This window comes from Choloepus didactylus, chromosome 1, assembly GCF_015220235.1.
Source record: "Choloepus didactylus isolate mChoDid1 chromosome 1, mChoDid1.pri, whole genome shotgun sequence".
In the NCBI taxonomy this organism is placed as follows: domain Eukaryota; kingdom Metazoa; phylum Chordata; class Mammalia; order Pilosa; family Megalonychidae; genus Choloepus; species Choloepus didactylus.
The window spans coordinates 3,111,955-3,135,354 of record NC_051307.1 but is presented as its reverse complement, the minus strand read 5'-3'; the positions used below and the strand labels follow the sequence as shown (position 1 = coordinate 3,135,354).

General features: G+C 54.5%; 3 protein-coding genes and 1 long non-coding RNA gene across 6 annotated transcripts in view; 3 read left to right on the top strand and 1 right to left on the bottom strand.

Moving 5' to 3' along the window:
- PDXK (pyridoxal kinase) overlaps window positions 1–5,330 on the top strand; it is a 29,087-nt gene extending 23,757 nt beyond the window's left edge. For both annotated transcript variants that reach the window (XM_037830886.1, XM_037830878.1), the window contains exon 11: window positions 270–5,330. In XM_037830886.1, the coding sequence (XP_037686814.1) occupies window positions 270–382 (113 nt within the window). In that variant the 3' untranslated portion in view covers window positions 383–5,330. The remainder of the gene's footprint in view (window positions 1–269) is intronic.
- A 5,850-nt stretch (window positions 5,331–11,180) lies between these two features.
- Window positions 11,181–14,215, top strand: LOC119532554. Its single transcript, XM_037835132.1, has 2 exons — window positions 11,181–11,216; window positions 11,996–14,215. Exon 2 carries the CDS (start codon window positions 13,126–13,128, stop codon window positions 13,933–13,935), a length of 810 nt encoding a protein of 269 aa, XP_037691060.1. The 5' UTR covers window positions 11,181–11,216; window positions 11,996–13,125; the 3' UTR covers window positions 13,936–14,215.
- Window positions 14,216–15,510: 1,295 nt separating this feature from the next.
- On the bottom strand, window positions 15,511–18,768 carry CSTB (cystatin B). The gene is made up of 3 exons (XM_037834291.1): window positions 18,631–18,768; window positions 16,305–16,406; window positions 15,511–15,910 (listed from the first exon to the last, which is right to left on the bottom strand). The coding sequence occupies exons 1-3, from the start codon at window positions 18,694–18,696 to the stop codon at window positions 15,782–15,784; spliced, it is 297 nt and encodes a 98-aa protein (XP_037690219.1). The 5' UTR covers window positions 18,697–18,768; the 3' UTR covers window positions 15,511–15,781.
- Window positions 18,769–19,094: 326 nt separating this feature from the next.
- LOC119531428 lies at window positions 19,095–20,830 on the top strand. Of its 2 annotated transcripts, none has more exons than XR_005216360.1 (3): window positions 19,095–19,346; window positions 19,521–19,626; window positions 20,025–20,830. It is a non-coding gene; the product is annotated as an uncharacterized LOC119531428 (long non-coding RNA). The 2 variants fall into 2 exon arrangements; XR_005216409.1 differs by having other exon boundaries at window positions 19,095–19,626; window positions 20,025–20,148; window positions 20,267–20,830.
- Window positions 20,831–23,400: the final 2,570 nt, after the last annotated feature.

Here is a 23,400-nt window from a genome sequence, read left to right as displayed (position 1 = left end):
GGGGGCACGGGGCCGTGTGCCTGCCCTCCCCCACAACACGGCCCTGCTGCCGGTGCTGCGTGTGGGAGCCCCCGCCGGGAGCTGGGGGAGGGAAACCGGCTCCCACAGGGTGGGCGGACAGTCGCCGCGGGCCTTGGCTCTTAGGTTGGGGTCACAGCGTGCAGCTCCCTTCTCATTCGGAGACGATCTGGAACAGACAGCAGGGATGGCGGGGAAGCTGAGAGCGACCCCTGGTCTCCCTCTGTCCGCTGACGCCATCTGTCCTGCAGCCCAGGCAGGAAACGGACAGAAGCCCAGCCCGGCCCAGCTGGAGCTCAGGATGATCCAGAGTAAGCGGGACATTGAGGACCCCAAGATCGTCATCCAGGCCACGCTGCTGTGACGGCCACGGACATCGCCGTCGCCCACGTGCTGTCTCATCTCGTCCTGTGCCCATGAAGATGTGACGTCTGCCTTAGAACCGTGGCGGAACCATGATGTCTTCTTTTGTTTCGTGACTGCCCAGCACCAATGGGTCCTCACTGGAAACGTGCTGGTTGTGCTTTTTAAAACCAACAGAGCGATCGCGGAAGTCCGTTGTTTGGAAACCCAGCCCCTCCCTGTCCCTGAAGGCGCCGGGTCCCCCTGCCACCAGCCCCGTGTATCACGTCCGCGGCGTGGGGGCAGGGGCAGGGGGCGTCGCACGGAACCTTCTGTCACCACCAGCTTCCAACCGGGGCTGGGATCAGGGGCGCCTTTCTGGGGAGCAGTGGGTTTAGCCGACCATTTCCTGGAGAATTATGCCAAATACCATTATTGTCATTCTCATCTCATCCTCTTTTCCCTGCGTCAGAATTCCTGTTTCCCAGTTCGCTGCTCTGCGGGTCCGTGGGGCTCGCGGGTGCCGCGCTCCCGCTGGGCCGCGTGGGGGACGTTTGCCGTCAGTGGCCCCGACACACGCAGGTTCTGCGTCATCTTGTTAGGCGCATCCTTCACCGCCTCTCACCTCATAACCCGTGAGCGTCTCCTAGAACCTGCCGGGGCAAGGTGACAGGACGCCCCCCAGCAGGGCTCGGTGTTGGTAGACATTGGTGGAAGAGTCCAGAAAGGCCTGCGTGCGGTTCCTCCTGGAGGACTCTCCTGGCCTGGGGTCCGGCGTGTCCGTGCCACGACCTGCTGGCGACAAACGGCTGAGCCCCGGTGTTGGTGTGTAGACGGGAGCCGAGGGCGTAAGGGGCTCCTGAGCCGCTGTTAACCGTCAGCCCGGGGCCTTTCCCTCCGCCCACCCTCCCTGCACCCTTGGGTCTGCGTTCTGTGCCCCCCGCAGTGCTCGGATCTCTCCCATGGCTGAGTGGGTCACATCTCCGTGGAAACAGCCTAATCAAAGATCCCACCCATGAGGTAGGATTAAAGCAACCTGGCTTTTGTGGGGGGAGGATGTAACAGATTCGCACTAGCACGGACCCCCACAGCAGGGCCCTTTCCTGGGTCCCCCACCAAGAGCTGCTGCTCCCCTGGAGCTCACGGCTTCCCTCTCCCGTCGCTCCTCACCCACATTCCCAGCATCCCGGCCCATGCCTGCCTGCTCCTTGGCGCCATGCGGCGGCCTGCACGAGGTGGGTCTGTCTGGGCATGTTGAGCCGTCGAGGGTCCTGGTGCCCAGGAGAGAAAGAAATAACGGGCCCCTTGGAGCCCCGGAGCAAAGCCCGGCCCCCGGTGCCCCAGAGCCACTACACAGCCTGCCCTGGGCACCGGAGCCGGCCAAGCCCACCCTGCGCCTTCGGAGCGCTTTCGCCGGGAAGTACCGCCGCTGCCAAAATGAGCGAGATGGCCCCATCGCCAGCCCGCGAGGAGGCCTTTCCTTTCCTTCTTTCTTTTTCTGTACGTGGAGAAGGAGGTGGAGGACTAAGGGGTAGCCCGCAGGGGTCTGTTCAGTGAGAGCAGGAGAGCCTCCCCCCGGAGAACCCGGTGCTGGGTTTGGGACTTAGTGCAAACTGTGACCTCCCTGTGCGTCGCACAGCCAGGACCCTCTGCCCGGCTGCGAGTTGGTAACTCTCCTGGCATAGCCGGGAACGCGCTCTTCTGGCTTCCTTGGCGCCAGAGTCCCCAGCGCTGGGAAGAGAGTTGGTGCTCCACCGACGGGTCACGGCGCAGGGGAAGGGGCTCCTGGGAGAATCGGCTTCCGCGGAAAGCAGCGCCCGCTCGCCCACACTGATGCGGGAGAGGCACCTGGGCCGGGATTCCCGCCGAGGCCGCGCCGTCTCCGCTCCTCTTACGGGGGCATCTGCCGGCCGCCGGGCCAAGGCCCAAGGCCCAGGACTGACTTCATCTAGAAATTCCTGCCAAGAAGTTGACCGTGCTCTGTGGAAGTGGTTTTCGAGATGGTTTGGATCCAAATTAGAATTTTTGTTTCACTTTCCATCGTTTATTAACCTGCAACATAAGGCTAATCATTTGTTATGAGTCCAGAATTGCCTGCTTGTTTTCAGATTCAGAATCCTAATATACTACTTTCCTCTTTCCTTTTTTTATTTGCATTTAAAAATTTTATTTTATTACAGTACTGTAGGCTTGCAGAAAGTACGGTTTCCGTATACACCCCCCCCCAGGTTTATGTTACTAACATTTTGCGTTCGTGTGCTCGCTTTGTTAGAGCTGTTGAAGCAGCACTGCTACAGTTACGTTAACCGCAGTCCACAGCTGACAGCAGGGTTCCCTCCGCGATGTCCTAATCCCTTCTCATCCAGGGCTCTGGACCTTCCTTCGCTCTCAAGGGTGGATTGCAAAATAGGATCCTTTTCTTACCAGCTTTAAATCGCTGCCTGCTGCTGCCGAGGTGACTGTAAAAGTGATTCTTTCATATCCTGTTCTTGAAAACTGTAGATCCTGTTTTAAAGATGGCACTTTCCGGCGCGTCGGGCCCAGGGTCGGGGGGCAGGGCCGGGCCCGGGCGCCTGGAGGGAAGGGGCCCCTGGGGACCAGCCGCGCTGCCCTCACCCACTGGAGGGGATGCCCATCAGTGCCGCGGGCTTCTGCCTGGGCGGTCACTGCAGGCCAGATCCCGGGGAAGCCCAGGGTGGGCTGTGGGCTCCGGGCGGAGGGCATAGCTGGGAGGGCTCAGCGGGGTGCCCAAGCCCCAGCCTCCATGTGTGCCCACCGTGGGAGCCCCGGGCCCTGTCCTTGGGTGGGGTGCCGCCTCTCAGGGGGCGTTGCTCCACGTCCTGGACCCCATGGCTGGGCTGTGGTACAGGGCAGGCAGGAGCCCCCTTTTTTGCAGCGGCCCAGTCTCCCTGCAGGGCAGGGTCCACTCTGGAACCTGAGTGCCCCTGCACAGCAGTGACTGGGGTCCATGGGGAAGCCGAGTAGGTGATGTGCTGAGGGTCCTGGCGGTGGACACAAGCCCCCCAGCCCTGCTCGGCACCTGGGGACGGCGGCTACTGGCCCTGCGCATGTCCCCATCACCTCACTCCACCGGCTGGGGCCTTCCCTTCCTCCCATGCCCAGCGGCTCTTACCATCGACACTTGCCTGGACAGCCGCGGCCAAGCGGGCTCCAGGGACACCCAGGCCCAGGGAGGGCGGCTCTGGGAGCCCCCTGGCGCCTCCCACCCTCTCCAGCAGGGTCCCCGGGGCTGGCCAGGTGTCCTGCAGTGAGGAGTGGGGACATACGTTCAGGCCAGGAGCTGCCTTGTGGTGGTGGCGTGAGCTACGCGCGTGTATGTGTGTGCCACTCCTCTGCCACAGTTGCTTTGTGACAGCCACATCAGGGCTGGCTGGCAGGTTTGTCAGGGAGAGAGTGGGGGCTGGTTCCTTTATGTTTGCGTAGGGACAGCGCCGTGGCCTCAGCACCGGCCGCACCGTTCCAGCCTCAGCCAGCAGAGGGACTCGGTGAGGGCAGGGGCAGGAGCAGCTCAGGACGGTGCATCCACCCCCCCCCGGCACGCGAGAGCATGGCTGCCTGGTAGTTTCTAGATACTTCTCTGCCAGGCGACTCCATCAGAAGCCTGCGCTCTGCTTCACGGTGGGCATGGGCATGGCCTGCGTCCGTCCCCCGTCACGCCGGGGAGGCTCCTGGGAACGCCACCGCTGCCCGGGGCTGCCACCTGGGTGTCCCGATGCGCGGCCGAGGTCCCCCGGGACCACAGTCGTGAGCTCTCCGTCAGGTGTTTCCTCTGCTTGACTCCCACAGTTCATTCTTGGTGCAAAATGTTTTCTGTTCTTAATGTGCAAAGACGAGTTAAAAACCACATTCCCACCTCATTACCGAGTCTGCTTACAAAGGCACAGTGTGCTCATTTGTTTCAAACGTCAAGTCTGACCTAGAGAATATTTTAAGACTTTGTGTCAGTGGAGAGATCCCCCCGGAACTTTTCTTTCCATTCTGACTGTGAACAGGCGCGTCCGAGCCGGGCAGGGTGCTCCTCTCCAGAGCTGAACTCCGGGCGGGGGGCGAGCCTCGGGGTTGGGGGACCCCAGCTTCAGAGTCGTGCCGGTGAGCGACAGCCCAAACCCCATGCAACGGGGGCCGTGGTTCTGGTGCGAGATCCTTGGCGAGGCCGAGAGCCACCCGGGTGCCCTGGGCCGTGGGCACCACCGTCCTGCCGGTCGATTCTGAGGCAGTGGCGAGGATGAGCCCTTTGCCCAGCAGAGCTGGGGGGACAGGCACGGAGAGAGGATAAGTGCATCCCTGCACCCCGAGACCCCGAAACTCCACCCTGTCTTGGGGAAGCCCTGGGCAGGGGCCTTGGGACCGATAAGCTTGGCCCCGGGATGGTCCTCACGAAGCCCCTCACCCGGGCTGGGAGCTCAGGGCAGGGTCAGCGGAAGTGAGGCCCAGGACCCAGCTCCGGGGTGCGGCGGGCAGTGCCCGGCTGGTGGGGCGCAGGGGACGTGGCTGCCCCCAGTGGCATGTGAGGAAGAGGAGGGAGGAGGAAGCCACACCTGCGGGTGTACGTGTCACTATTTTTGGAAAGGGAATTGAATTGCTGAGTTACTCCCTGTCACCCCAGAAGGATGAGCCACGTGGGGGGTGTCTTGCTGCATTTACCTTTACAGCTAGTTTCTAATTTGGAATTTTAGTTGGCATTTTGGCCAGTTATTGCAAAACTGGACCAAAGGGGAGGGCTGTGCCTTGGAAACAGGCGCCGATGTCTGGAGGCTCCCGGGGGCGGTGGCAAAGCACGTTGCGCCCCGTGGTGCCCGCCGCTGAGGCAGGGTCGGTCCTCGCGAGCCCCCACCTGCGTGTGTGGTCGTGTCTGTGAACGTAACGCCTCTCCGTGCTGCCTGTCCGTTTTGTGATGCCTCTGTTGACCTGTGATTGTCCACAAATAAATATTTTCATGGGGATGCTGACGCGTGGTTACTGCTGTTTATCGTCCGTGGGTTGCTTAAATCCGTGTCACGCAGCCACCCACGCTGGGGACAGCGGGACTGGTCCCCAGAAGCCTCCCTCTTGGGGGGAAGGATGGATGCTATGCTGGGTGTCCCCCATGGCCCAGGCCCTTCCCCCCTTCGCCCTCCCCCAGGGGCTGCTGGCCGGTCCCCGCTGCTCCCTGCCCATCACCGTCAGGGAGGATGGACTCTGTTCCTGGCCCCCCCTGGGGTGCTTTGCGCCCAGGCAGCACTGTCTTCCCTAGGACCCCCCTGCATCTCTGAGTCCTTGGTGAGCTCCAGGGTGGTGCTTTGGGGGGATTGGAGAGGACAGCCCTGCAGACCCAGCCCCCCACGGGGCCCTGGAGGACACTGGGCACCAAGACCCCACGTCACCAGCCCCTTGGACCCTCATGCGTGTCCGCGTCCGGCAAGGCTCTCCAGGGGTCAGTTTCCTGGGGCAGCCGAAACAACCTTCCACAAACAGTCACCAAAAGCAGCACATGCTTATTCTCTTTATGGTGCTGGGGCCAGGAGTCCCCACTTGGTCTCGCTGGGCTGACGTCAAGGGCCGGTTCCTTCTGAAGGATTCTCTCCAGGGCAGAAGCTGTTCCCAGGCTCTCCCAGCTTCCAGGGGCCCCCATCCCTTGTCCCCAGTGTCTGTTTCTGCCGCTCCATCTCTCTCTGACCAGCCTCCTGCCCCTGCCTGGTGAGGACCCCAAGTTGACATTTTGGGGCCACTCTGGGTGATCCTCCATCTCCAGATCCTTCACTTCCTCCCAGCTACAAAGCCTCTTTCACAGGCTCTGGGGATTAGCACGTGGACTCCTGGGGCCGTGACAGGCTGCGTGCACAGATGGCACCGGCTCAGGCCTGTGGGAGTTAACCGGGGTGACCGTGGCCACGTCCCAGAATTCGGGGCAAGGAAGCGAGTTGCTTCCCATTTTGTGTCTTGAGAGTCATGATCAGTGATTCTCACTGAGACTGTCATCCTGGGCAGATGCCCCTGCCCATCTCCCCTCCACCCCATCCTGGGAGGGGGACAGGAGGGCCTCCCCGGGCTGCCCATGTCCTCGGCCCTGTCCCTGCTGGGGATGTGGTTTTCAGGGGCTGCATTGTCAGGTGGGGGTGTAAGCCCCTGCCCACCCCCTCCCGGTGGGCTCCCCCTGGGTGTGGAGTGTTGTTACTGGAGGGGGTTGCTGTGGCACACAGCTGCGGGGGGGCCCAGAAGAGACCCGTGACCTGCCTTGCTCTCGCGAGCCCTCCCGACCTCCCTGAAGCCCAGGCCTTCCCCTGCACCCTCCGTCCGTCGCTGAGCCACACCAGCCCCCCACCACCCACCACCCACCCTCCAGCCCCTCCTGTTCGGCCCAGAGCGCTGGGTGCTGCTGTCAGGGATAGAAGCTCATCCCCCCCAGAGGCCTGTTCAACCCCCCACGGCTGTCCTGGGGGCGAGAGCCGGTCTGTAAACAGGCTCTTGAGAATGTTGTCAGTTAAGATGAGGCCAAATGGAACGGCCATTATGACAGAGCCCTTAGAAGCAGGGAAAAGTGGACGCAGCGGGGTCAGATGGGAGAGAGACGCCACGTGCAGAGGCTTCAGGCCACGGGGCCAGAGAGCCACCACTTGCACCTGGCAGGTCTGCCAGGCCCCGACTTAGGGCCCCTCGGTCCCGCTGTCAGGCCACCCAGCCAGCTGTCCCCTGCAGCAGCCCCGGGGAACCAGGCCAACGGCAGGGTCCCGAGGCCCCTGGGATCACAGCCTCCCGTTGCTGGGAGCTCCGCTCCAGCCCTGCACTGGGGACGTTCCCAGGAAGTGCCCAGCGCAGAGGAGGTGACCACAGCTGCCCACTGTCCCCGAGGCGGCTCTCCACAAGGCTGGGCCCTGCTCCTGCCCCTGGAGCTCTGCCTTCCCTGGCATGTGGTCAGCTCGCCCCGTCCACACTGCAGGCCCAGAGGTGGGAGGGGACAGGGTGGGGGGGGCTTGGTCTACAAAACAAGAAAGGATGATGAGGTCAATATAAAGGAGATTATTCTGGGCAGATACAACCTCTTACTAAGAGCAGACCAATAATCCAAGGAAATGTTGCCGTTTTAACAGAGAGAACATCAAATTCTAGTTTTGCATGAAGATACTAAAAACTCCTAAAAATTTCATAAACCTATCAAATCTTAGCCAACCTAGATCTTAAAGTTCTATCAGTAGAATGCTAGCTGATTTTATCAGTAAACCTGAATAAATTCAGAGAGAACATACCCGAGCAGAATAAAACCATATGCTTGTATCATACTTGACATTCGTAACTCAGAAGACATGGCTGTTTTTATTTAACTAACAATTTTAAACTAGTCCCATTTGTGAAAGGTTTATCAAAATAACATGAACTTTAATTTGTTTTTAACGTTTGGTTTTAGTTCTCTAATACTTTATTATTGGAAATAGAGAAGTTTGTTTCCTTAATTTCTGGGAATTTAGGAGTATTAATTTATATATTAGCACTTGTTTATCTTTAGCCAGTTCGAGCAGAGCACTTTTGAGGAGTTTTAAAGTTAATTTGGTAAAACCGTCCGGAGGTGGGAAAGCTCATACATCACACATACAGACAGGCACAGGTAGCAGGCTTAGAGCTTCAGTTATGAGTCAGACGTCATAATCCAGAAATACAAAGCTCACTAGCTATAGCAGCTATTTTACCTTCACACAATTCCTTAGGAGGCTCTGAGTACCAATTGAAAGAGTCACCCCAAAGGCCCGTTTAACTTGGGGGCCCTTTTCCTCAAGTGCACCTCCAAGGTGAGTAAGTCTGTCTAATTGGAAGCTTCCCAGCGATGGCCGCTGAACCCGAGGTGGTCGCTGATGAGGTTTTGTGCCAGGGGCCGTGGGAAGGGCCGGGTCGGGGACTTGGGCACATCTGACATCTCTCAGATGGCGCTGGGAGCACAACGTGGGCTGAGCCAAGATTCCAGAATTCTGCGGAGAAGCCGACGGCTGTGAGATTGCCAACACAAGACGGAGAGGAATGAGAACTACCTACCTAGGACCCAATGAACTGGTAAAGAATGATTAGAATTCTGTTTGGATTATTCCATGTTTTAATGTCCTGTTTGCTAGATACACGGAATCCTTACTCTCCTCCCTGAGGCTGTCTATAATTCATGAAACATTCATCTTTTCCTGCCTGCCTGGACCCTCCAGAATTTGGAGACTCTTATTGAATATTTTTATTTGTAGGCAAAATAATGGAATAATTGTAATAATTGGCATCTGTCCTCCTAGTTAACAGGACATGATTGGAGACCCTGGTTCTAGAGCCAAGGCTGTGTCTAGAATGTCATTCATGTTCGAGAACGATGCTCATTTACTCAGACGTGACCACACACTTAAGGAACTGAGGTTGACTTTATGGAGCCACGGCTCACAGAACCCCCTGGGAAAAACGTGGTACCTTCTCCCAGGTTCCCAGCATTACAGGTCAGCAAAAAAGTTCCTTTCTGGACTGCAGAGGAGATCTCGTGTTGAGTTCTTGTCTTGGCTTCTTAGCCTCGAGAGGCTTTTAAAATTCCAGAGATTCCTTATGAAAACTATCAGCAAAGTAAGCTTACAAAGGCCTTTATGGGAAATCACCGTTCTTGCTGCACCCACGTAAATAGTCAGGCCAAGTCTAAGGAAACCAGCCTTATTTTATGGGCAAGAATAATCTTTCTTGAGGTTATCTTTGCCTGAGAGGAGGGTGACCGTAGGGACATTTTGTTCCAGTGGAGAACCACAGCCCGGCCCTGTGGGTTATCGGCTCCGCTCCTGCCCCTGAGCTCCGTTCACGCCCTTTGCAAATGCAGCTCACTGCGTGCTTGCTCCCACCCTACAGTAGTAGGACAGGGACCTGTGAGCCTGCGTGTACTGTTGACCCTAAATGCCAGTCCGAGAGCTGACTTAGCATCTTTTGTACATCAGGCCTCAAACTGACAAAAGAGGGTCAACACCCCAGGCCCCTGACCCCGTGACGCAGCCTCCCCAGGAGCACACGACTGCAGCGAGGAGTTGGAAACACGTCCCAGGTTAGGTGACAGCTTCACGCCTGCCCCCAGTGCCTTGAGGTGGCAGCTGGGCCTCAGGTTCTCACCACGCAGAGGGGCTCTGGGCCCCCCACACGCCCACAGACAACGTCGCATTCATATAAACATGTCCGGCACAGGGATAAATAACCCGAATATTTTAAAGGACCAAGTTCAGGTGACTCCAGATGGCAGCCGGGCTCAGACATTCCAAAGGGAGGCCGGTTTCCTGACCCGGTGGGTGGTTTAATGGAATATGGAGGCAATTTACACACTTTGGATTTATGCTTTTAATTGTGATTATCAATCAGTCTACATGTTTTTATTTCTTGTACAAATCATGTTTTAAGATTCTGTTCAAATTCCTTGTCCTCCTCAAGACAGATACTTGCTCTTTTTTTAAAAAATTTTTTTAAGATTCTCTGGTAGTTTATTTTGCCAACTTTTTTGCTTTCTTATGTATTTTTTTGGTTTACACTGTAACAAACAGAAACATGTCGTAACAATACAATTTTGAACACTGAACTATTTATCATTTTAATATGAATTCAGATTATGTCCATTTCATTGGCCTTCCATTGCAGCAGCCCATGAGTTTACTACATGTGTTGTCACCCACCGCACCGTCACTGAGTCAAAGAGCTCAGATACACACACAACACGTGTGCCCACAGAGACACAAACCAGCCTTTTATAAAGAAAATAAATCTTTTACAATGTAAATAGCTAAACCTTGTTGGAACTTTATATATTCAGTTTACTTCTTGTTTTCTAGATTACCATCTAGAAAATAATTTCTAAATTATTTTAGATATTAGAAATTTAGACAATAATTTCTAAAACAAAGAGTTTATCTCTTTGAAAACTCAAGTAATTCTTGATGGCAATATTTTTCCTTTTCATCCAAAAAGAATGGTGTGTGAAAGGCCAAAATAGGGGGCAAAATCACTTCAAATGATCAAAACAAAAGAGATCTGAAAAATAATGTATTTAACAGCGTGGGGATAAAAATTTTAAATAAATTCTGTTGAAAATATTGATATTCAAACATCTGTGGACCCATTGACAAAATTTACATTTTTCTCAATTAATTATAATCAGAAGTGTTGGAGACATTAATTCTTTGAAGTCATAATAAGAGACTTGCACAATTTAATTTCTACATAAATGACTGAATATGCAAAGTATCAAATATAAATAAGTAGGGTGGCAAGAAAATAAATTGGCAGAAATAATTACTCAATCAGTAGCAATAATTACAAGGTTTTATAACACAACTGAATTCAATCCTAATTTATTACTATTATGCTTCTTTCCTCTTCCGTCTCAGTGGAGCCACGTCACCTCCAGTCAGTGCCACTGTGTTTATTACGTGAACCATCACAGGCAGGAAACACCCTAGAATGCCAGCACCTCCAAAATGCTGCTCTAGTAGGATACAAATCTTCAGTGTTTATGCCATTCACCAGTTTGGGATTTTCCTTCTGTATTTGAAGATGAATCAAGCTATGCATCTGCTGTTTTTTCTTTAGAAGGAATGAACGTACACTAAAGTGGCCAAGTCGAGCAAGCACACCATGGACAGGCAGTAAGTGAAGTTGTCTGAAACATGGAAGGACACTGGAGAAAGCCACAAAGAAAAAATGGACCTGGGGTGACCAAGCACCGAGAGCCAGATGGTTGCTCCTAAGGTAGAGAATCAAAAGGAAAATGAGGCAGAAGTGGGGCTGTCTCTCGTGGACTGAGACTAAAAATGAATAAAACTAACAAGCACCCTGCCTGGGAGAGAGTGCCACACCCCTACCCACTCACCCGAGTAAGTAACCCCTCCAAGGGTCTTCAATGTAGTTGAAACTCACTGCAGTCAAGTAAGGAAACGGATGTGGAAAATGAAAAGGAAAAATGGAACGAAATGACCAGCCGAGCTTACTAGCTCTCCTGACAAGAAAATAAATCAGTGGTGGTGACTGGAGAGTTTTGGACATGTTTCCAATGAGACTGTTACCACCCAAAGGCCATGGGTTCTCTGCCTGATGTGCTCAAATGACAATTCCTGAGACACTGCGGTTTCAAAGACTCAAAGAGATTATTGCTAGGTGCAAAGCAGGAGAACAGATGGCGTATCAGTCCCAAAATCTGTCTCCTGAACTGCAGTAATTCTGATAGGTTTATAGTATCAAAACATGGGCAAGTTTTAGGATAATGAGCATAATGGCTCCAGATGATGTCATTAGAAGTGATTTAATTATTGCACGTGTACAGATTGATTACGTGCTTAGTCACAGGACATAAGAAAATGGTGACTTTACATGATGATGGGTGTGATTCTTAGTATTGTTATGAGGTATAGGTGACCTGTGGTTAAAGTCTAAGCTACCTGCATGTCAGGCGGGCCTGTTTTAGTTAGATCCAGCTTCGGTTATCAAGATAACTTTGGACTCAGGGTGGGTTAGTTCTGGGCTGACCCAAGACCTTCATTAATAAACATTAGGGGCTATATCTTTAGTGATCATAAGACTCTAAAGTCGAAAAACCAGATAAATGGGTACAAGTGAAGGTTAGTCACAAGCTTGTTTTTTTTGTTTTGGTCACAAGGTTTTTGCAATCACAAGAGCACAAGAGATCAAGGCACTATCAGAGATCAAGGCACTGGATTACAGTTCAGAGATTTCGGGTGTTTCCCTTTGTCTACTCTAAAATACCAGGAAGGAAAAAGGAATATCTATACAAGGATTCAGTAATCATAATCAGCCCTTAAATCCTAACTTCTCAGCTACAAGATCATGGGAAATGGCCAAAGAATGTGGAAGAGGGGCTGTTTAATAAAGTAAAATAGCCGCCTGCATTGGGCATTGCAGGGAGAAGGGCCCTTTCCAACAAGGACTTTTCTAGAAGCCAAAACAGTTGACCTGCAGGGACTTTCCAAGAAGACAGAGCAGTGGAAGGCTCCTCCAGACCTGCAGACAAGCGACACCTGGGGATGAGCGTTTTGTGCCCAGGAGGAAGAGCTCGTGAGAACCGACCAGCAGACTGCACTGCTCAGTAGGTGTCTGCTCCCCGCCGTGTGGGACACCCCCATGTGACATGGACACTCAACATCGGCCATCCCAGCACTTCCTCACTTGCTCCCACTCTGGCCCTCTCTGAGTCTCCCCGTCCCGCCCCCTTGGGGTGCCCACTTCCACTCTCTGAACAGGGGGCCACCCGATCCGTGAGTCGCTCAAGAAAGCGGGGAGAACCTAAGTTTAAAATTGGAATTGAAAAGTTTTCCTTTTAACGGAAGCTGCACGGTGCACCACAGCAGGTCTGAGGAGTGGGCTCGGCTCGGGGTTCCGGCTAGAGCCAGCGCGGCAGACGAGGAGAGCAGTTCAGCCCCGACAGGTGCAGAGGGTTCAGCAACCTCCCCCCAAATCCATGACCCCCCAGAACCTCAAAGTGGTGCCTTATTTGGAAATCGGTCTCGGCAGAGGTGATAAGGAGGCGCAAGGAGGTCGTGGGGAGGGCCGGGCCCCAGGTCCAATGGCCGGTGTCTGGAAGGAGACAGACCCACGGGGGGACAGCCACACGGAGACAGCGGCAGGGACTGGGGGTGTCCACGGGCCAGAGAAGCTGAGCATGGCCATCCCCAGAAGCTGGAATGGGCTGGAAGGGGCCGTCGGGGGGACGCAGTGCGGCAGTTTGTGGCAGTTGTTGACAGCAGCTGCAGGGGACCAGGTGACGTGAAAATGAGGGTCCCAGGTATGGGGCAGAACCCTGGGGGTGAGCCTGCAGCCCCTGAATCCGACTCCCCTGATCCCTGCAGGTGGCAGAAGCCCCACTCCCCAGGGAAAACAGCCCCCATGCCTGGGGGCCCTGCAGTGACTTGGGTCGGGGGTCACAAGCCCTGCCCCCACCCCCTCTGGGTGCCCCGAGCCAGTCAGCAGGGCTGGGGTCCAGGAGAGGCCGATGAGCCCCTCCCTGGCCCCCTGGTGCCCATGGGCCTCCTGTGTGGGGGCGGCTACGACGGGGACACACCCACCCTTGCCCAGGTTCCGGCAAGGACCCCTGGGACTGCTCATGGGGTCTGCCAGCCCTTGGCCCATGTGCTTCTCAACCCCCACCCCAAGGCCTGCAGCCCCACGAGGGGGCCCTGTTCCTGCCCTGTGCAGCTCCCCTCGGCCACCTTCTGTCTGCACTTGCAGCACCCCAAAAATAATGCTCTTGGCCTCTTCCACGGGTTTCCTTCTAGAAGCTGCAGCCACAGGCACACACTCCCTTCTGGCAGCACCGTCAGAAGTGACATCAGAAGGCACACAGGGAGGTGCCCAGGCTGCACCTTCCTGAGCTCCGTCTTCCTTAAATCCCTGATCACCAGCAGCCCGGGAGCGGGGCCCCTGGGCTCCTGGGCACAGCCGCCCCGCAGCACACGGCCCCGTCCACGTGCAGGTGCCGGACAGGTGCCTCCCGGACAACCCCCACCCGTCTCCCCTGGGGGGGCACCTTGCATGCCCCACAAGCCCTCACAGGAGTGTCTCCGTCCCCTGGGGTGCCCATGAAAGGCCTGCCCCTTTGACCAGCCGGTTATAAGTCCACTTGGGCTCTCATTCTCTCTTCTTATCTGAGCTCAAGCCAGAACCAGGAACACAAGGGCCTGACAGGTGGCCCTCCATGTCCTCTTTCTTGGAATACTGAATCCTTAAGGAACAAAAAGGTGAGCACTGCACTGTGGGAATGAGAAGCGAGAAGGGCAGTTGCATCCCTCTGCCGGCCCAGACTGGCCTCAGGCACCTGTTGTCATTCCAGCTGGCCCTTGGGATGTCACCTCTGCCCCAGGAAACCGGCACGGACATGCTAAGTCACACGGAGCCTTCCCTGTGAGCACTTGGGCCACCTCGGCACTTTGTGGCTGTGTCATCTCTCCCCAGATTCTCTCATCCCACATCCACTCAGCAGCCCCCCCACCCCCCACCCTGGATCCAGCCGTGCCTGAGCTCCACCTGCTGCAAGAGAGTCTGGGAAATAGTTTGCTTTTTCGTTTGTTTAAACTAGGTCCAATTAAATAGGTTTTCCTTTCCTTATTTTTTTATTCCTTAAGGGAGGCAGCGAGAATGGCTCTAAGGGAAGGCTTGGTCTCTGGTCACCTGTGATGTTATCAGCTCCATTGGAGAGGGGCTGTCTTCCTCTCTGCCTCTCCTCAGACCAGCACGGGCACAGTGCCTGGCACAAGTCTCCCCCTCCCCTTCCCTTCTGCCCCCACCCCGGGAACCCGTATCCTACTGTCTGACTCAGAGTGTGCATGTCCTACTTCATCTAAGTGGACTCATGTCATGGTTGCCCTTTTGTGTCGGGCCTATTTTGCTCAAATGATGTTTTCAAGGTTCCTCCACGTTGTGGTGGGTTTCAGAACTTCGATACTTTGCACAGCTGGTAATATCCCGGCGCGTGTGTGTACCCCGGTTTGTTTATCCATTTGTCTGTCGATGGACACTTGGGTGGCTTCCACCCTTTGGCTGCCATGACTAATGTGCGAGGACGCTGGGGTACAGACCTCTGTACGAGTCCCTGCTGGGGTACAGACCTCTGTTCGAGTCCCTGCTTTCAGTGAGGAGGCTGACTCAGGAGCACGGGAGCTCAGCGTCCACTCAGGAACTTCTCCCGCCATGGCGGTGCCTGGCTGGTGCTTACACGGCCTCGCCCGTCAGCCATGCTGCTGCCACCTCTGCACACACCTGCCTGTGTCGACTGGGATGTGGGGTCTGTGAATGTGTGAGTAGATCCACACTAACACCCGAGAACCGGATTCACTCAGATGCCCTCACTTTATGGGGAGAAACGGGGGCCTGGGAGACAGAACCCAGAACCCATTCAGCAGCAGGTGGGTGGGGGCAGCTCTGATCCTCAGTCACCACCCACCTGCTGTGACCTTGGGCCCATCTGCTGTGACCTTGGGCCAGCCTGCTGGCCTCGGCTCCCTCAGGGGCAAGGACCCTCATGGCTGGCTTGGGTACCACAGGTGGTGGCTGTCACACTGGCCATACAAGAACTTCATCAACGCACATTTCTGTCACCTCCTCGACATGTCTATTTTGTGATCACGGTTGAGGAAGAAGAAAAAAACCAAAAGCAAGCAATTTCTTTAAGAGTTTAAAAATATATATTTAAAGACAATACTTAGCTCTCTGTGAAAGGAAGTTAAGATGACTGATTGGGAGAAACGAGTCACCTGGACACAAGGACCAATTCAGGAAGAGAGCCGGGAAAAGCTGCTTAGCCCCCGCTTTCCACCCCAACAGCCAGCGCACACATGTGGTTTATTTAGTGATCCCAAATACACACTTGATGATAGAGGATCATCTAGACAGGTTAGTTGTAGGGACACAGGGTCCTCTTTGAGGCCAGGAATTAGAAATAGGTCAGCTCATCGTCCTTAGCTTTGTTGATCTGGTAGTCGGACAAGCTCAAGGGCTTGTTTTCATGAGGGAGACTTCTAAAGACTCGCAGGTGTACAAAGTGATTGTCGCCGATGTGCACCTGGAGAGGAGGAGGCAGGTGAGGGGCAGGTGGGGGGCAGCTGGGGGACCAGGGGTGCCCAGCCTCAGCCCAAGCTCCCTGCTGCCGCCCTGGTTTGTGCAGGTGGAAGGGAGTGGGGCTGCACCCCAGGAAGCGTGCCACCCGTCTGCTCCCTTGCCAGCGGCCTGATGACCCCGTGCCCTCCACTGAGTCCAGCAGGCACCTGCCAAGCCATGGCCCTGCGCTCTCGGCACCTCCACGTCACCCGCGCTGAGAGGGGCCTGAAAACCTAGTGCTTCTCTCAGGGTGAGGCCAGCGGGCAGACACACCAGCGACACTCATTTCGGGGGACCCCCTGGAAGCACCCCTGCTCTGTCCCTGGGAGACCAGCCCCCGCCTCACCCTGACACCTCACCTTGATGAAGAAGTTTGTCCCGGCGACCACCTGGCTCTTGAACTCGACAGCATCAAAGACAGGAAACTTCTTATTTTCTTTCTCTTCAAGCTGGGACTTTACCTAGAAGGAAAGGAAATTACAGAAGGCTTAGCATCTTCCCTTCTGCTAACACACACACCGTTACATTTTATAAACTGAATTCCAAGGCCAACCCAGATTCCCTATGACTGAGGAAACCTATTAAACTGAGGGAACCCTTAGCTCTAAAGATAAACCACACAAACACACACACACAAAAAGGAAGTAAAAGAAGTTCCTTTTCCTTTTAATTCTACCAAAATTTTAATGACATTTCAGAAAACCATTTGCCCTTTCTTTTCCTGACATGGGGCATTTTTATCATTACAATGGTAAATACAAATTCATACCATTTTTGTCTTTCTCTCCTTTAACATGTTCATAGGAAGCACCATACATTCTGTTTAAAGGCTAATCTCCCATTTCATCGATGTGCCCTAATTCTGTGAGCGAGCCCCTCCCATGGACACCTGTCTGTCCCGTTCCTGCTGTAACAAGTCACGCTGCAGTGACCCCAGGTGGAAAGCCTGACCTACCTCTGTAGAGGACAAGCATATGGCACCTCTGTGCCAAGGTGCCCTAAATCCCAAGTGTCCGGCAAACATACATTTCATTCAACCCCGTTTTCTAGAAAGTTTCTGCTTTTCAGGAGATGACCTCCTCCACGGTGGAAGGAGAAAACAAATCTGTCTTTTTAAAAACAGTAAATCCAGCCCCGTTTGAAAGCGCTCGGCTGCAGTCCGTTGTTGGCAGACGCTCAGAGCACTAGCATCCCCAGGCACAGCGGGTTGGGGGGTTTTATTTAAACAACGAAACAGAACACCGAGCTACAGGAAGCACGTCAGTTGGGAAATGAGTCACTCGGTATCATATGCAACTGAGTCACTGACAATCCGAACAAAGGCCACACTGCCTTCTGGAAGCCTCTGGGGCCTTCTGGGCAGGGGGGCCCTGCTGGGGAAAAGGAACAGAGGCCGGGAGGCTGCAGTCTGGGCAGGAGAGGCCAGGAGAGAGTGGCAGGCCACAAGTGGCCGCGTCCCTCAGCCCTCTGCGCCCACCTGGGTCAGGTGCAGGGCACTGGGCTAAACCTGCAGGTGACACACACACCGACTCGGTGGTTCACGTGCCTCGGAGGATACCCTGAAGATGAGTGAGTGACAACGATGGCTCTGGGGCTGCGAAGAAATCAAGGAAAGGAGGAATCACCCAAATGGTGGTGGTGGAAAGGGAGGGCAGGTAGGGAATGCCAGGCTCCCGCCGGCAGGTGAGGGCAACCGGCAGGAAGTCACGAAGGGCCAGCTGGGGGCAGGGAGAGGGGTGGCATCTGTCAGCCCTGAGGAGCCAGGCAGGGCAGGGATGCAGTTGTGGGTGTACAAAATGGAGGGCCTCTGCAGCCTCCGGCCTAGGGCCTGGCCAGTCTCTGCACCTGCCCTCCAACTTCCTCACCTGTAAACTGGGAAACACACGTGCAACCCCGAGGCTGCCGTGAGGATGCAACAAAAACCAACAAAGGTGGGTGCTCAGGAAAAGTCCTCCCCTTCGCTTGGAAAGCCCCCCAGCTCTGTTCAAAGCAGCCCAACAATTTCTCCCAACTCACAGCCCCCACCCCCCAGCCCCCGCCCCCACCCCATCCATGCTAAACACCAGCCAAAGCCCCTTTGCGCCGGAGACCCTTCCCTCCCAGCTGCAGCAAGAGCTCATGTGTGCTGAAGAGTCACAGATCTGACCGCGGAGGGCTCAGCCCTGGACCCCCGCACTAGGCCGGAGGGGCCAGGCCTGCGGGAGCCACAAGAGCCCGGGCAAGAGTGTTCTGGAACAAGTTCCTCATTTCCAGAGGTCTCGTGGGGCTGACTCATGGCCCCTGCTGCAGCCGGACAGTCACAGAGCCGCGAGCGAGGCCGCCAGGGCTGACCACAGGCCACCGGCGGAGGAAGCAGCAGTCAGTTTTCCTCTCCCCGGGAGCACAGGCCCGGCTCGGGCTACACCAGCGGCGCCCCCCACGCCCACGCCGTCCCCGGGCCTCGGGGCGCCCGCGCTCCCCCAGCAGGGCCGACCCCGCACAGGCGAGGACGCGGCGCGCCGGCGGCCCTGCCCCCCGAGGGGCCCGTGGTTTCCGGGGCTGCGCGGAGCTCCCGGGACCGGCGCCGGCTCCTCTGCAGGCGGCGGCCGCGGCGGTGCCCGGGGTCTCCCGAGGGGACGCGAGCCTGCGCCCCGGGACAGCCCCGGCCCTGGGGAGCTCCGGGCACCCTCGGCCCCGCGGGCCCACCTGCTCGGCGATGTGCTGCGTCTCGGCCGTGGCCGGCTGCGGGCCCGAGGGCGCCCCGCACAGCATCGCGGCGGCGGGGAGCGGAGACTGACGCGGGCGCGGGGGCGGACCCCGGCCCTAGGGAGGCGCGGTCACGTGACGGCCGCGTGACGGGGCGGGCCCGGGGCTGCGCACTCGCCCCCCACCCGGGGCTCGCGGGCGGACGGAGGGAGGGAGGGAGCGGCCGCGCGGTGTTCCCGCGGGCGGGGCTGGCGGTGCCCGGGGGTGCCTGAGAGCCCCGCGCCCACCCGGGACCTGGGGGAGCCCGGGCGAGAGGGTCCCCAGTCGCCGGCCGGGAGCGCGCGGGGTGGCCTGGGGGCGGGGGAGGCGGATTGCGAAGGGCTGGGGTGGGGGCCCGGGGACCCTCCTGACCCCACCCCCGCTCAGGCTGGGCTGGGCTGGGGTCAGGGCAGGGCGGACTGGAAAGGGCTGGGTTCTGCCTGGATTTGGGTTAAGATTTAAATTAGACTCAACCACCTGGGGGGCAGGGAGGGGACCCCGGCCTTGTTTGGGACAGGGGTGGACCTGTGCTGGGAGCTATCTTGACATGACTGGCCTTCCAGAAAGATCCAACCTTTTCTGAGCACTGACCCTCCTCCCTGGGCTCCACCTTCTCAGGACTGAGCTTGTCCCCTCCGTGGGCGCCTCAGGGCAGAGGGCTCGTGGCCCATCAACAGGTGTGGGGCGAGGTGCACCTTTCCCAAACCTGCCAGGCAGGGAGGGTCCTGGAAAGGCAGGACACGGGTGGAGTTAGAACCTGGGAAGGTCAGGCAGATGCTCCAGTGCTGTTGAAGAATGAATGAATGAATGACAGGTTTGACCCCATAGAAATGAAAAACTTCTCCATACAGAAAACGAAGGATCAGAAAAGTCCATAAAGGAAGAAGAGGGAGGCTGCTCTGTGGCTGTTTCTGGCCCTGCAGCTCCGGGACGCTGGGCCCTGCGTTCCTGTGGAAGGTATTGCTGATGTGTCTAAAGACAGGTGTCGGGGCCTGCCTCACACCCCTGGAGGTGGGGCTGCAGGTGTCCATGAGTAACACCTGTGGGGATAAATGATGCCACCCCCATGAGAACAAGCAGAGGCTCTTTACTCAGAAGTTGTGATGACAAGAGTCAGCCACCGTGGCTTGCTTTGGCAGAGAGTGGAAGGCAGGTGGGAGAGTGAACAAAGCCCTCAGGTGTGCGCCCACGCAGAGCTGTTGGCCTGGGAAGGCTGGAGGCGGCTGGCGAGACGCTGTGATTGGGTGGGGGAGCAAATGTGGCTTTCTCTTGTTGATCCTGAGTTGGAAGCGGGATAATAATTAGGGAAGCTGGAAGCCATTGTCTGTGTCCTGACTGTTGGGTGATTGTTACAGGGATTTGGGCTTGCCTTCCTGGAGTGTGGCGCTGCAGTGGACACTGGCTTTACCTTACAGCCAGCAAGCCCTCAAGATCGCCAGGAGCCAGCGAGCAAAGGATGCCTGGGCCACCGCTGGAAAGGTGGAGAGAGGAAGAAAAGTTGGGATAAGTTGGGGGAGGAAACATATATCCCTGTTAAAATGCCACTGCTGTAGTCCCCTCCCCAAGCTAGATGCTTCAGGGCTGTGTTATCCTACAGAGGCTCTGAACAACCAGCAAGAACCAGTAGAAACATCTGTCTCAAAGCTCCAGAAAACAGTTAAAGGATGCAGGAACAAGCAAACACCAAATCAAGAAAAAGGCATCTTAATGCGGTGGGATCTCATGGTGCCCTGGCTGGCCCTTCCTCACCCCTCACCGGCTCACTGTGGGCTGGCCTGGGTCCCGTCCCCTTTGCAGATGCCTGTGGGAGCAGAGTAACCCTGCACACACATTGGAGCATGCGTGTCTGGCCCAGTCTGCGGGTGGCCTGGGGACTCACTGTCCCAGAACCTGCCCTGGGTGTGGAAGGTGGCTCACCGAGCTGTCCTAGAGAACACCGAGGGAGAGCAGGCAAGTGGCTGCCTGGGGCAGGGGTTTGCTGGCTATAGGACATGCAATGCAGTGCCCAGGGCCGTGAGGAAACCGTTTCCTAGGGGAGAGGGGAATTGCTAGGGCCACATATGCATGCCCAAGACAAGATGTGGGAAGAAATGACCAGGGTGGTCCCTGTGCTTTGGCCTGGAGCTGTTCTCTAAACTCATTGTAAGGATAAGTCCCAAAGGACAGCACAACAACGGGTCAATCTGCAAGGACTGGGAAAGGGGTTTTCTTTTTTCCTTTTTTTTTTTTTTTTTTTTTTTTTAGTTAACGCTTGCTGTTCAGGGAAAGCTCAGTAATAACACTAGCTGGATACAAGCTTAAGGAACAGATATCTCAGAGGCTAGATTCCAGTAATACATGCTAACGTATCAAAATGTCCAGGTCTCAACAAAAGATTGCAAATATGCAAGAAACAGGAAGCAATGGCCCCGGCCAAGGAGAAGAAGAAAGCATTAGAGACCACCAACGAGGAGACCAGACCTGGGACAGTCCAAAGTCTTTCAAAAAATGGTCCTAAATGTGCTCAAAGAGGTAAAGGAAAACATGGGCAAAGAACTAAAGGAAATTGGGGAAAATGATAGATGAGCACAGAGAGAATATCAGTAGAGAGATGGAAATTATGAAAGGAACCAAACAGAGCTGAAGCCCACAGCTAAAGAAATTAAAAAAAATTCCCTAGAGGGGTTCTGCAGCAGATTGGAGCTGGCAGAAGAGACAATCAGTGAACTTGAAGATAAGACAATTAAAATCATCCCATCTGAGGAGCAAAAGAAAGAAAGAATGAAGAAAACTGAAGAAAGCCTGAGGAACCTGTGGGACACCATCAGGTTTATAATATACTCATTGTGGGAATCCCAGAAGGAGAAGACAGAGAGAAAGGGGCAGAGAGAATATTCAAAGCAATAGTGGATGAAAAGTTCCCAGATTTGACCAGAGAGGTGAATATACACATCTGAGGTGCTAAATGAACTCCAAACAGGATAAACCCAAGTAGACCCACATCATGCCATGTTATAATCAAATTGTCAAGTGCTAGAGACAGAGAATTCTGAAAGCACTATAAGAGAGCCTCAATACGATAAAATGCTGATGTCTCATTGGAAACCATGGTGGCAGGAAGGCAGTGAGATGACATTATTTATGAGCTGAAAGCAAACAAGTTGCCAACAAAGAATTCTGTATCTGCCAAACTGTCCTTCAAAAACAAAGGAGAGATTAGACATTCCCAGATAAGCAAAAGCTGAAGGAGTTTGTCACCACTATCCCTGCCCTACAAGAGATGCTAGAGGGAGTTCTGCAGGTTGAAAGGAAAGGACAATAGGCAATAGACTGAAGCCACATGAAGAAATAAATCTGACAAAGATAATAGCATAGGCAAATAGAACTGCCAGTGCTATTGTATTTTTGATTTGTAACTCCACTTTTTACTTTCTATAAGACCTAAAAGGCAAATGCATAAAATGTAACAAGCATTTTGGATTCATAATGTGTAAACATGTAATTTGTGATGATATCTACATAAAGGTGGAGGTGAAAGGGCATAGGAACATGGTTTCTGAGTGTTACTGAACTTGTTAAGTTGGTATCAAAGCAAATGAGATTGTCATAAATTTAGGATGTTCAATTTAAGTCCCATGTTAACTACAAAGAAAATATCAGAGAATATGCAAACTCAGACAGAAATTAGAGTGCAGGCTGCCAGGGGTGGGGCAGGGCCGATGGCGGGGATAATCCAAAATAGGTGCAGGGATTCCGTGCGGGGTGAAGGGAAAGTTCTAGTAATGGATGGTGGGGAGGGCACTGCAACAGTGTGTGGGTCATCCCACCGAATGGTGTGCTTGGGAGACGGTAGCATGGGAAAATTTATGTTGTATGTATGTTTCCAGAATTAAAAAAAGAGTAAGGAAGAGCAACCAAAGAGGTAAATAACAAATGCGATACATGATCCTGGACAGGATCTAGTCAGGGAGAGAAAAGGCCCAAAAGGACATTATTGGGACATAAGAAAAAATTGGAATATAAATGGAAGCTTTATATCAACATTACATTTTTTTTCTTGATAACTGCACTTAAGGTGATTAAGTAAATACTATAGTTTGTAGGAAATGTACATGGAAGTATTATGTGTTCAAGGAATATGATATGTGCAACCTGCTCTCAAATGTTCAGAAAATAGAGGTGTGGATAAATAGATGTGGATAATAGATGGGTAGAATGATATGGCGAATGTGGCAGCATGTTAAAATTGGTGGATCTGTGTTCTGGGTGTGAGGGGTATGTTGGGGTCCTCTATGTGGGGTTTGTACTATTTTTGCTACTGTCTTGTAAGTTTGAAATTATTCCAAAATAAAAAGTTTTTTAAAATTATTTTTTAAAAATGCCATTGCTGTAAAGGGAAGGTTGGCAAAAGATTTCTCGGCTTCAGGACATCAGGAGAATCACGAGAGAAAGGTCAGACATACACCAGGGATAGTAGACTTGCTGGGTACACCCCGGCATCTTGTCCTGTGCCGCCCCAGCTTCTCCAGTGTTCCCAACCACCGGTGTCCTTGTTGGGTCCCGGCAGCAGACAGACAGACTGACATCGCCTGTCACAGAGTAGGTGCTAAAGAAATAAAAATCAAAAAGTGAAATTTCAAAATTAAAACAGTCAACTCGAGCAATTTCTCTTAAGGAAAATTAATGGATGGACAGATTGATCTGTGACAATATCACCACAGATTTTAGCACAACGCAAACGGCCAGGCGCCA